This window comes from Trichoderma gamsii (assembly GCF_001481775.2).
Source record: "Trichoderma gamsii strain T6085 chromosome Unknown Scaffold_30.2, whole genome shotgun sequence".
NCBI lineage: Eukaryota > Fungi > Ascomycota > Sordariomycetes > Hypocreales > Hypocreaceae > Trichoderma > Trichoderma gamsii.
In genome coordinates this window covers 290,028-302,672 of record NW_020171367.1, presented here as the reverse complement: position 1 = coordinate 302,672, position 12,645 = coordinate 290,028, and the positions used below count along the sequence as shown (strand labels likewise).

General features: G+C 48.8%; 5 protein-coding genes across 5 annotated transcripts; 1 reads left to right on the top strand and 4 right to left on the bottom strand.

The window, feature by feature from the left end:
* Positions 1 to 187: 187 nt before the first annotated feature.
* TGAM01_v207847 (major facilitator superfamily transporter) lies at positions 188 to 1,991 on the bottom strand (the record flags this gene model as incomplete). Its single annotated transcript, XM_018805290.1, has 4 exons — positions 188 to 501; positions 574 to 675; positions 734 to 1,232; positions 1,299 to 1,991. The coding sequence occupies 4 exons, from the start codon at positions 1,989 to 1,991 to the stop codon at positions 188 to 190; spliced, it is 1,608 nt and encodes a 535-aa protein (XP_018661461.1).
* Positions 1,992 to 3,474: 1,483 nt separating this feature from the next.
* On the bottom strand, positions 3,475 to 5,762 carry TGAM01_v207846 (PA domain-containing protein; the record flags this gene model as incomplete). Its single annotated transcript, XM_018805291.1, has 3 exons — positions 3,475 to 3,576; positions 3,631 to 4,922; positions 4,982 to 5,762. The coding sequence occupies 3 exons, from the start codon at positions 5,760 to 5,762 to the stop codon at positions 3,475 to 3,477; spliced, it is 2,175 nt and encodes a 724-aa protein (XP_018661462.1).
* A 432-nt stretch (positions 5,763 to 6,194) lies between these two features.
* Positions 6,195 to 7,193, top strand: TGAM01_v207845 (hypothetical protein; the record flags this gene model as incomplete). The annotated part of the gene is made up of 1 exon (XM_018805292.1): positions 6,195 to 7,193. The coding sequence occupies one exon, from the start codon at positions 6,195 to 6,197 to the stop codon at positions 7,191 to 7,193; it is 999 nt and encodes a 332-aa protein (XP_018661463.1).
* Positions 7,194 to 7,507: 314 nt separating this feature from the next.
* TGAM01_v207844 (hypothetical protein) lies at positions 7,508 to 7,969 on the bottom strand (the record flags this gene model as incomplete). The annotated part of the gene is made up of 1 exon (XM_018805293.1): positions 7,508 to 7,969. The coding sequence occupies one exon, from the start codon at positions 7,967 to 7,969 to the stop codon at positions 7,508 to 7,510; it is 462 nt and encodes a 153-aa protein (XP_018661464.1).
* Positions 7,970 to 9,856: 1,887 nt separating this feature from the next.
* Positions 9,857 to 11,411, bottom strand: TGAM01_v207843 (glycosylhydrolase family 7-1; the record flags this gene model as incomplete). The annotated part of the gene is made up of 3 exons (XM_018805294.1): positions 9,857 to 9,876; positions 9,936 to 10,558; positions 10,642 to 11,411. 3 exons carry the CDS (start codon positions 11,409 to 11,411, stop codon positions 9,857 to 9,859), a joined length of 1,413 nt encoding a protein of 470 aa, XP_018661465.1.
* Between the last annotated feature and the right edge of the window lie 1,234 nt (positions 11,412 to 12,645).

Here is a 12,645-nt window from a genome sequence, read left to right as displayed (position 1 = left end):
TTGAGATTGAGATTCTTCTTATAGATGTCATCTTTATGTAAAAAAACCACTTTATGGAAGACTGCCGCTGTAATTACCTTTGCAGTTCGTACAATCGCCTCCTAGATTCATATATAAAAGCGACAGAGATTTATATAAGCCTACATCAACTATTTACCATTTGGTGTTCCAATACACGAATTCGTCGTTATTCATCACCACCGTTCGTCTCTCTGCTCGCTTCCACAATGGCTCTCTGCTGTTGTTTGTTACTTTCTCGGCCTAGGCCATAATCACGAATACATAGGCATGCACAAAGATAAATGGCACTAAGCACGGCAAAACCAGCAAAGACTGCACGGAGGCCATTCGTGTACGCCCGAGAGATCATACTTCGCTCTTCATTGGTTAGATCCAGGTCTTTTAACGCGAAGGCTGATGATGCTAGTTTCGCTATGAAGTCGGAGCTAAATGTCGACTTCAATTGTCTATAGAGCATGTTGCTTAGGATAGTGCCAGAGACTAGATATTTGTTAGACTGCCTTATTATGATGAATGATGGATGGCTTTATAGCCGACCAACTGCACACGTACTAGTAGTTCCAGTTGCTCCTCCAAAGTCTCGCAGGAAATTTCGTAATCCGGTCAGGACAGCTCGGTCTTGGGCATCGGACCCAGCGAAAAGACCAACAAGGACTGTAGATGCATGGTTAGCGAATAGAGGACAAGTTGTACATGAGTAAGAAGCACGTACCGGGCTGCAGAGAGCATCCTACGCTCACGCCGTCAAAGACACCAACCACTATGATTTCCCACACCGGGGTCGTCTGGTGGTAATGCATCTTTCCAATGGCGGCTAGGACCCAGCAAACAGCTCCAGCAACGATGATGGGCTTATAACGCCCAGTCAGGGATATGAGAATGCCGGTCAGGCCGGATGTCAGCCCGTGAGTGATGACCATGGGCAGCATCAGGGCTCCGGCCTGGGCAGGACTCAATCCGCGGACATTCTGCAGATACAGCGGTAGAACAAACATGTTGCCCCAGAAGATCCAGCCGATAAGGATGTTGGCAAAGATCAGGATATTGGTGGAGCGGCCGTAGCGGAACAATCGAGCCGGCAACAGCGGCAGCTTCGCAAATCGGAATTCGATCGCCAAGAAGACACCGAGCAGTACTCCGCCAACAATAAGCATGGCTATCGTCATCGGCGAGCTCCAGGATTGGGTGGAACTGCCTTGCGATATCGGAACCTAGACGATGGCGCAGCGTTAGAATATACGTATTGATGATGGTGAGAGGCCATTTGCATCTCCTACCAAAAGCAATGCGATGCCAAACAGACTCGCCAGAGCTCCCGCCCAGTCCACCAGCTTCAGCTTGTCCCAGATTTGATACTCACTGGAGACAGGGCGGGAAACAGGCCACACTGAAACAAGATAGACGATGGCGATAACGCACAAGGGACAGACAAACCAGAACGCCCATCGCCATCCAACCGCCTGGGTGAGCAGTCCGCCGATAACAGGACCCAAGCCGTTTCCAAGAGCTACCGCTATGCCCATAATGCCGAAATAGTAGCCGCGCTGCTCCAACGTCGTGATGTCGGCGATGGCAATCTGAACGAGGGCATTAATGGCTCCAGCGCCAAACCCGGCGAGAGCGCGCGAGGCAAACAACTCTACAGGTGTCGTGGAAAAGCCGCAGAGCAAGTTTGCGAAGCCCATGATCGAGATCGCCGTGACCAGAGAGGCCTTGCGGCCAAATATATCCGACAGCCGGCCATTGATGAGCTGGATGCTGGTGCTGGTGACGAGGAAGCTCGCTCCCACCCACGAGATGGACGCGCCGATATTCAACGAAGCTGCGATGGCTGGCAGACTCGTTGAAATAGCTGTTTGGTCGAGAAAGGAAATAAAGTGTATCAAAGCGAGTGCTGGAAAGATGACCAAAAGCCGTCTCTGGGAAAGATGGTGAGGCTGGTGTTGCAGAAGAGGTGTTGATTCATCCATCTAAATGGTTTAGAGGCCAGCTTCAAGGAAAATAAACTCAATTTGTGTCCAAGAGCTGAGGCTGATATCTCATTTACTGAGGTAGTACATAGACCATCAAGATGTTGTAGTCAGTTGGAGAAATTCACACGCTTTTGCCTGTTCACAAGCAAAACCGATCAGAAAAGACAAAATCAAAATGTTGTGAAATATTATACCTCAAGGAGTATAAGCCAAGTGTGAATCAAATTGCTCGTAGCTCTAAGACATTTTTGTGTCTTCTTTTTTTCTCACTCCCTATCTGTGAATAGTGGCCGTTGATACTGGACCATGAGCTACATGCTCCAGCGATACTCACATTTTGCAATTCATGAGGAACATGTTAGCATGTGGATGTCAACTGAACAGAACAGAATAGTCAATTTTGGTGCGTCTAATACTTCCCTATTGCCTATGAGACTGCAGAATGCTTCCTGTCATGATTACTCAGTTATGAGTTGTCATTATGCTAGGCTTGCTCGGGCCAGCCGTCAGAAAGACAACAGCGATCACAGAGCGGGAAGCCTTTGGCAGCCGCCATGACATGCTAGACTGATAATGACCAAGGCGAGGAAGCGCGGCATGTCTCGGCCCTGCAAAGACACTGCTATACGGCGACACTGCTATACGGCGACACTGCTATACGGCCATGCATATGACGACGAAAAGCTCTAACATGTGAAACACAGAGGAGTCGGGTAGGAAAGTGGGGGCGGAAGTTAGCCATGGTTAAAATGAGACAATATTTTACAGGCGAGTGGTACGCAGTCGTTTCACATTAGGACTGGATGGCCAACGAGTTACTGGAAGTTACCGATGTCTTGTATTACTCTTACGGTGAGCTGATATTACTACTACAGCTAAGCGTGCATGATAGTATTATTACTAAAGAGCTAAATCGCTCAGTACCAAAAAATGACGTAGCACCTGGGCCTCCAATGTCTCATGCTAATCTCACAGTACATTCGTATTCTACTACCTGTGCCAAGAATATAGTGCCAGTCACACATGTCTCATCACACTCTCACGGCGAGCCAGTACACTAAACCGAGCGGTATAAGAAAAACGAGAAATTGCAAACAGCTACTACTAGCGTACTTGTACAACTCCTTCATCCAACCTATGACAAGCATTTGCCCGTGTAGGTGTCGGTGCTCGCTGTCAAAAGAGTTGCTATCGCCTCCCTGCAGATATGGAGACGGCTGGGGACCGGGGTAACCTTGGCCAGCTACAGCAGCAAAAGGCCCGTCACCATGACACGGGCTGGTATAACCTGCTACTATTATGTACATCAACTTATACTTCCGGCTCATACTACGAGATATCTAAGTTTTGAAAGGGTCAGGTGAAATAGCTCAATATTACTTATTAGTATTGTGACGGTATGTAGTAATGGATTTAATAAATCGACCCGAGGCCTTCTATGGCTCGATAACTCTTGGTGTAGCCCTCAAAAAGCGTCTGCTTATAGAGTCCAGGCATTGTCTTTTTGGTTTACCTCGTCAAGATGATCCTCTAGCAGCCGGGCAGCATCATCGATTTTTTCTGCCATAGCATCTCTCCATTCCTGCTATCGTTAGCTTGACAATTCCAAAAGCATACAGAAATAACTGCTTCTTACCATGGCATCTTCCCAGTTCTTCTTTCTCAGATTGTCATGTAGTGCTGCGAGAGGTGGTTGCTCGGCATGCCAAGCGGCTGGCCCATACAGAACATGATGAAAGCTGGGGAACGTATCTGCGCCTCGCTCGTGGAAGAATTGACGCTCGAACGCGATATAAACCTTGTTGGCGCCACGAATTGCCGCATTCAACTTGTTTCCGGACCAGAGTCTCCACCAGGTATTCCGAGACGCACTCAGTGATTCAGCATAGCTGTCAAACCTCTTTGCGGCTTGTGCTAGACGCTTGACTGCGCTGATCATCACGGCCAGATCAACTTCGGGAGAGCACAGATTACTGCTGCAAAGTTCATCCATCCACTTCTGCAATGCCGATGCATAATCAGCAACACTCGTCTTCAGCACGGCAGACTCTGTAAGATACGCAGCCATGATTGACCATATCTTTGCGCTAGTGATATGGTATTTCCACCCAGGGTCACCGACTTGGTCCATCCATTCAAAGCTATCGAAGCCGGTATGATATGGAAAGGCGCCGTCTCCTATACCTTGGGAGAAGCTGAAATCAACGGCGGAAACACAAGAAATGCCCTGAAAGGATATGGCATCACCACCACCTGGAGTGCCAATGGACCCTCCCCAGACGTCTCGCACCGACTGACCAGCCACAGTCTGATTCGGCGAAGGAACGGTATCTGTAGCGGTAAGTACTGCCCTATAAAGAAGTGGACTGGCCTTGGCCTTGAAGCTGGACCCGGCCGCAGCAACAACAACGTTGAGATATGCAACGGCAGAGGCTTTCAACCATTTTGAGTGGTCCGTGATCCAATTGGAGGAGCCCACCTGACCAATCTCCTCACCTTCGAAACTCGCGAAAACAATGGTACGAAGTGGCCGCCAGCCATGCCGGAGTGCTACGCCAAAGCTGCGCACAACTTCGTTCAGGGCTGCGGAACCACTGCCCGGATCTCCGGCGCCATGACCCCAAGAGTCACGATGGGATCCAAGGATGACAACTTCATCAGAGATAACCCCAGGGATAGTGCCAATTACGTTGTGAACCGGAGTCTCGACAACATCCGCTTCGTTGATGAGGTGAAGCAAAATACCGGCAGGCGAAGGCCCGACATTGTAGTGTACGCCGTAGAATTCAAGACCACCGCCATGCCAGCGAGGACCGAGTTCCTCTGCTGAAGGCCCGTGGCCGTTCAAAGCCCCCAAAAGGTGAATGGCATCAGCGTAAGATATGGGTATGCAGGGAACTTTGGGAGACTTTGAATCGCGAAAGTGATCTAGATATCGTTTGTGAGTATAAAGCAGCGAGATGAGGTGTGAAAGGCTTATTGCTTACTGCCTGTAGCAACTGTCCCTCTTTCGATGGCCGCAGGTGGTCGTGCTGGCCCGGCTGGAAACGTTTTGTATCCATTGGCTTCAGTAATAGGGCCGTCGTTTTGAGGATCAGTATAAAAGACAACGGCAATCAGGCCTGCCCTTCCAGCATTTACTAATTGCTCTCCTCTAAAGACCAGTAGGTTACGAAGGCCCAAGTACGGTGATGCATTGGCCAGCTTGACGATGCCAATCTTCCCTTTGGCGTCGACATTGGCTCGTTTAAGGTCTTGGAAGTCTTCTGCACTGCCGAAATTGCAAAAGACATAAGAAGCTGATATGTTGCCATTGGTTGAAAAACCTAAGTAGGCAGGCAAGAAACTGCTGTTTCCAGCAGGTCCCTTGGTGGTGAAATCGTCTACCAACGGCGCTTCATAGAGGACTTCATCTCCACGAAGGAGGGCCAATCGCTGATGGCCTGTTGGCACTGGTACCAGAGTATTGTAGGAAGCAATTCGAGTATCAGTGATACCAAATTCTTTCCATCTAGCTTCAGTCCACTGCGCCTGGCTCAAGCCTTGGCCGACAAAATGCGCTTCCGAGGTGTAGTAGGCGCTCCAGTTGCGTACGTGCTCGGCGGAGGGAACAGAGAGCAGCGTTTGTTGAAGATTGAAAGCAGAGAATTTACAACATTTCCAGAATAAGATGTACACGGCTAGAGAGCCGAGAAGAATAGGCCACTTCAACGTGGTCGCCCCTCTCGGCCGAAGTTTAAAGTGAGAAGAGATATCAGATTTTGCCATGCTGAGGCAATAGCGAAGGGCTAATACTTTTGAGAAAGGCCAGAATGCAAAAGGTGCTGAGCAACGAAAATGCTCTAGGAGATATAGACCACCATGAGATGGATGTCAGCGTCCAACTTGAAGGTAACACAATGTCTCAGGTTTCCGCCTAGAGAAGGTTACACAGCTCGGGAACGTAAAATAGCGGTGTACACGTATCATTACATTGTCTCAGTTGAGCTGAGCTCCTATTCTTATCTGTGTCACCCATCGCGATTTGGTGTATCGCCTATGACGAAGCCAAGGCCCGAGGTAAGAGGATATTACTGCAAGGGCGACGGCCTTGGAAATTCAGATTAGTCAAAATCTGAATAATATGAGTATCAATCTCAGTAATACAGAGGAAGTGCCTTGGGAGAGATAAACTAATGACGGTCAATCTTCCTATTCGCAATGGCCATGAACTTCAAGCCTCTGAAAATGCGTCTACCATCTGTCGGGATCGCGCATTACATGTGCTCTGGCAAAACTCCCAGAATACATTTTTCGGCTGCAAGATGTGGCAATTTCGCCCAGATCTCCACATCCAGCCGGCATTGCGCAGCATCAGTTTCTGCTGTGATCCCTCCCGTCGTACCTCATTTGACAGCATCTGATCTCGAGCACGCCACACAACCGTGTCATATTCGCAGCGTGCACGAGAACCTCCAGAAACACGGCATACTCAAAATCGGCCTGGGTTTTTCAGATCCTGACAGCGATTACCTGAAGGAACTAGTCCAAAGTCTTCATCAACATCATGGCCATCAGCTTCCCATATCTCACAGCGCCTCACGCGGGTGGTTCTGGGATGTGAGGCCCAACAGCACCGTTTTCCAGACTGCCAACCACCAGGCTCGGTCTGAAACGATGGAAGAGTTCCCTTGGCACACCGACTGCAGCTATGAAGACTTGCCGCCACGATACTTTGCACTCCACGTTCTCCAGGAAGATCGATTCGGTGGAGGGACCTTGTCGGCCATGAACACTCAACGGCTAAGCCTGTCTCTCTCCTCGTCCACCCGAGCGTCTCTTATGCGACGAGAGTACAGCATCACAATTCCTCCAGAGTTCATCAAAGACCCCCGGAAACAGAACATTATAGGGAGTCTGATGACCGCTGACGAACAAGGTCAGCAAAACATGCTACGCTTCAGGAGAGATCTCGTAACAGCTTTGACGGAGCGGGCCTCAAAAGCACTGCAAGAGCTAGAGGAGGCCGTGCAAGATGCCAATGCTCAATCACAGTCAACGGTGCATCTCACCGCCAAGGACTTTCCCGCAGGGACCATTATACTGATGGATAATCGCCGCTGGCTGCACGCACGGCACAGCATCAAGGATCCAAAACGTCATTTGCGTCGGGTGCGTTGGGACGCAATTCCATTCGATGCTCGTCTGATGGAGCAGTAATGGGAGGTTCATGGCCAGATGGAGGAGCATGCCCAAATAACAGATGCCAACACGACAGATTATTCGATTCTCTAGTTTTATGTTGCTTTAATTGTACCTTTATCTATACCTGTATCGTTAAATTGTTCTACAGGCTATCTGAAAACTTGGATCTATCAGATAGTACTACTAACACCGCATCAAGTATGGACATATATCTATACTGCCAGTTCCCCCATAGACATAGCAAGTCTCACTATGTAACCTGATGTTAAATATCAGTGTTAGAGCTCCAACCCCACGCTTCATAACGACCTAATTGTATCAGTGCCCAGTCATTCTCTCTTCACAGGTGTAGCTTCTTTCAGTCCAATTCCCGCCAAGAAGGCCACCCGAAAGGCTCCTTGTCCCCAAAGACTTCCGAGATTCGCCCAGTCTTCGGCCCTCCAGGATCGAACGTCCCAGAACACATCGCCGCCAAGTGCCGCCCAGCTTCCATACAGATGTATAGCATCACACACGAGAATGCCAACCAGCAGTGCTTTCCAGACACGCAAATCCTTTGTAACACGCAAAAGGACAGCCTCATTGAAGGCAAATAAAGTGTACGTCGCCGAGAGCTGGTCGTAGATGACCTGATTGTCTGACGCGTATCTCGCAATCGGAGACATTGTATTGAGGAATAGCTGTGGGCGGAAATGAAGCAGCACAGCGCCGAACAATGCTGCAAAAGGTTCAAAATAAAGGAAAAGCGCCCGGTAGGCAAATGGGATTTTGACAACAGTTTGTTCGGCCATTCTGCAGCGCGGGCAAGCTCTTTTCGCAACACTTTCGCCGCTGGAACAGTAATCAGTCGCATTTAGTAGGATACAAATGACATTGAAAAGGCATTGTCGGGGTGCTATGAAAGAAGAGAGGATCCCTTACCTGAACGGAGAAGAAGTATAGTACTCAATTGACAAGCCCTAGGTAGGAGGCGTTCTGCAGATTTGTGATGTTTGTCCACTGTGAGCTTTGATCACCGAGGCCAGAATGAAGGATTCAGTCCGGGCTGTGATACGCACGTCCAGCGTATTACTAATTTTAGTCATTCCCCTCACTTTGGTGCTTCAGCTTCTGCGTCAAGAATTAGACTACTTACTGTAAGAAGCCCTGTATTCGATACTATTTGGTCTTCTTGCGCTGGCGCCAACTAAATCCTTAGGCTGACTGCAGACTGTAGACACCTGGGCGAAGTATAGTTACTATCCACTGTAATAACCTATATAAATTTGTATTGAGGTGGCCACTAAGTAGGGGTGGCCACCAAGTGGGTGGTTTGACTTAATAGGTTCTTGGTCCCAGCGCCATATTAGTACTGAAGACATATTGGCTGACGAGTTTTGTCACCATCTTATAGATTGAGAGAACTTACAATCCGACAACACCAGCGATGGGGGTTGCAAAGGGATTGGTGACGCCATCAAGGTCGAGAAATGGATAATGCAAAACGTTGTTTACAATGGCGTAGATTCCATCGAGAAGCGGCGTCATTAATGAGATTGATCCAGTATTCAGTTTGTACTGTAGTCGAGAATGCTAGGCTGAGCAGATGCAAAGAGATTTTGGTTTAATCGCATCCTCGGCGATTTCAGTGGTGAGATAATGGTAATCTTAACCTGGAAAAGGGATTGCTTACTGCGTAATTTGCACGAAAACTCTACAAACCAACTTCATTTTCTAAATGCAATATATCGATAGTGGCTTCAATGATGGACGTATAAGTGCCTGTTGTACTCATAGCGTCAGCTGTCATCGTCTTGGTAAGGCTGTAGCAGAGACGATGCCCCTTAGACAGAGCTGATACTAGGTCTGGGTATCTTATGGCAGTCGGAAACCTGATCCCACAGTAGTATAGTCCTAGCTGAACAATGATCACCGTCTCATCTGATTCGCTCGCCCAAGAAGATCATAAGTTCACCACTTATACAGAGCGACTACGGCTAGCTCCAGCGGCATAGCGGCCATCGCTGCACGGACTATTGAATGCCTTCTCGAACGCCTTGCTTCTACAGAGGCTATGCGTAATTAAGAATAAGTATATTTACCAAATAGCTTATTCCTTTTATGTGATTGTGACTTATGCAGCTTTTACAGCCACGGAATCGCATTTGTTGATCTCATGGCCACTACGGGATGTCACTCGTGGTAGTAATACTTAGTACTTGGCCCAGCTCAAGACAATTAATCGCAAGGGATTATGAGAAAGGTCAGCTCTTCCCGATATACAGCTACCAACTCGAAGAGTTGTATTCTACTAACGGCCGGCAGTTGAAATCTTCCAAGTATCAGTAAGCTGAGGCCCCATGTATTGAGAGAGTAGCAGATGCGGTTGCTATCCTGATTAATTCATCGCTATATCAGTATCACCTTTCTTTAGCAGCTTCACGTAAACTTCTTCGTCATAATAATATGTATAATGTTCATCGCCCATCTGCTCCACTCACTATGGATCTAATTATCTATACGGGGAGAGATTCTAAGTACAAGGTGGCTATAAGATAGTAAAAACAATACATATGTACTCGAAGAATAGATGCGCTTAATTTTTTGTCTTTTTTTGCATTTTTCCTTTCTTTTGCTGAATCAATCTGCCGCCAGAGCCTGTGGCCTGCTCTGTTTCTCCGTAGCCACAGTGTCAAGGTCTAAAGACATTGAGAGTAGTCTAAGTTCACATAGTTAGAATCTGAAAATCTGTCTTAGGGACATTTATGCTGTACTCACAGTCGTTACTATACTGGCAAGTTGTACCCGAGGCGCAAGTCTTGCAGCCGGTGTAGCCGTTACCACCGCACTGGCCCCAGTGAGTCTGCGTGCAGCTCGGGGGAGCCGTCGACGTCTTGGACGTAGTTGTGCTGGTCCTCAGAGTCGTCGAGCTGGCAGGCGGCTTTGAACTAGAGCTGGAGCTGGAGACGGGAGGTGGTGAGCTGCCATTGGAGGTAGTCGAGCCGATATCTCCCCATTTGATATTGGAATAGGTGATATGAGTGTTCGGGTTGTTGGCCAGAATCGTGGCCGGGTTGCCTTCGGTGCTGCTGCAGGGGCCGCTGCTGCCGCTGTCCAGCCAGTTCATGAAGCCGCTGTTGTCGTTCCAGATGCTAAAGATTAGGACCATGCCCGAGGTCAGAGCCTTGCCAATGGTGTTGAGGCCGCCATAGTTCGAGGCTGACGGGCATGAGGAGATGATGTCGCCACCAGACTGGGCGCTTGGGATGGAAACGCCGTTTTGGATGTACTTGCGGGTGATGCTGACAAGGTTGCCGGAAGGGCTGCCGGTATCCGTGTTGAACTGGGTGATGATGGTAAAGGGCTTGGAGGTATCAACAGTCAATCCAGGGCCATAGTAGCTATAAGAAGTATAAGGTATAAGGCGTTAGTTTATTAACAAACAGTCATCTCAACAACACTGCTACGGTGCATCTTCTCTCACCTGTGGAATCCGCTAGCATAGGGATTGAGGCCGCAGCCGCTGGAGTCGCAGGCCGTGGCCGTGCAGGAGTGGGGAGTCAAAGCATTGGCCTCCGAGTTGCCCTCGAGGATGTCCATCTCGTTGCAGCAGTAGCCCGAGTTGTTGGTGTTGAGGGTGCCGTTCTTCCACGCCTGAACGGGGCACTGGGCATCGCAGTAGCCGCTTCCATAGTTGGCACCAGCGGTGTTGTACTGGTTGGCACCGCCGTTGGCAGCCATCTGAGAGAGGTAGAGCGAGCCATTCTCTCCACAGGGCAGAGCTGATATGTCGACGTCGAAGCTCAGCTCCTTGCCATTCAATTGCAGCAACACGTAGTTTCCATCGGCGTCCAGGAGATAGAGTCGAGGGGACACGCTGCTGTATCCGCCGGTGGTGGCGGGCATGTACTGGTTCAGGGTGAGCGAGCTGCCAGAGGTTGTGACACCCGAAGCAGTGTAGTTGACGCCCTCAATGAAGCAGTTGGTGCCGCAAGTCGCCTCGTTGGGGCAGATTGTAGAGTTTACGCCGCCATTGACGGTGCACGAGTTGTAGTTGACGTCGTGCATCCAGCGGTAGTTCCAGTCCAGGACGACCGAGGTGTCCTGAGCCACGCATCCTCCCGACGTCGTACACTGATACGTCGTCAACTTGGGGTGGACCTCAGGAGTGCTTGTACCCGGTTGCTGAGCCGTGACAATCCCAGCCAAAGCCAGAACAGCAGCGGCCAGCGGCAGTGTGCTGGGAGGCGCCATATTGCTTGCTATATGGACTGAGAAAGGGGGTTTGGGCAGAGAGACCTGAAGGTTACAAATTTTGTGGCAACCAGGCGACGTTGCAGCCCCTTTTACGTTGTTTTCTACGCGGCGTAAGTGCTACAACTACAGTCATCCGAGCCAATATACTTTTGACAGGCTATGTGAATCGGCAATAGTCTCTGAGGCGATATAGGCTGGCACGGAAGTATCTCAAGCATGCATGTAGTTACATTATATTTTGCCGTCTTCTACCGGCCTAATGCGACCATAATACTATTGTCAGAGCCGCTACCATTGATAGAGCAGATTGATGGAGTGTAGTTTGAAGACGTTCAAGAGGAGACCCGCCTGCCTTGAGCCGCCTAGATTGATTCACAAACCCCTGTTCTAATATATATTCCCTTGAGCGGAATCTCGGCAAAACTCGCGTTTGCAAGCGGGTAAAGGGCAAAAAGTAACAATGGCTCATGAATTTTTGTTTCCCTCCAGGCTTATTGTATTAAATTATTTAGCCTGATTGGGCAGGCTATTCGGTGCGGGCCCTGAAATGCTATCATGGCGTTTCATTCATACAACCGTAGGATAAGCCAAGGTCTGTTTCTGCGTTTCGATAACTTCCACTTTCGGCCAATCAGCCAGTGCCTAACTCTTGGTACAAATAGGCCACATAGTCCTCAGGAGAATCCGGTGCCTTGCCACTAATCGGCGAATTAGATGCTCGTCGGGCGGGTGGCCACAGGAAAACAATATTTCATGCTTTTGTCTTTATAGCCTTTTCATTCAATGAAGAAACACGTGTCCTGACGGTACTTGATTGCAGAGGTTCAGATCGCTGGCTGCTGGTCAAACTTTCAACAAAAAAATTTTTTATAATTAGAACTATGTAGATAACTAATAGAGTGGGGGTAATTCTGTCTGAAGACTAGATACTGCGCATAACGGCCAGTCGGAATTTTCGTGTGTCTGTCAGCGGGGCCTAGCGAGCTGATTGATACCTATGTTCCAGCTATAAATAAGTCTTTATAGCAAATCACTCTAGAGAACATAAGCGTAACGAAAAGTCAAGAGGAGACCAATCTCAAAACAGATTTCATGAAGCAAAGCCAAGACATCTAAGACAGCCAGTTCCTACCTAAAGTATCTCCCTGCTCATATCGCATTAGGTGGACATTATCTGAACTTTACTAGGTGTACACAAGGAAAGAGAGTAAAAAGATCGGTTCGAAAACTA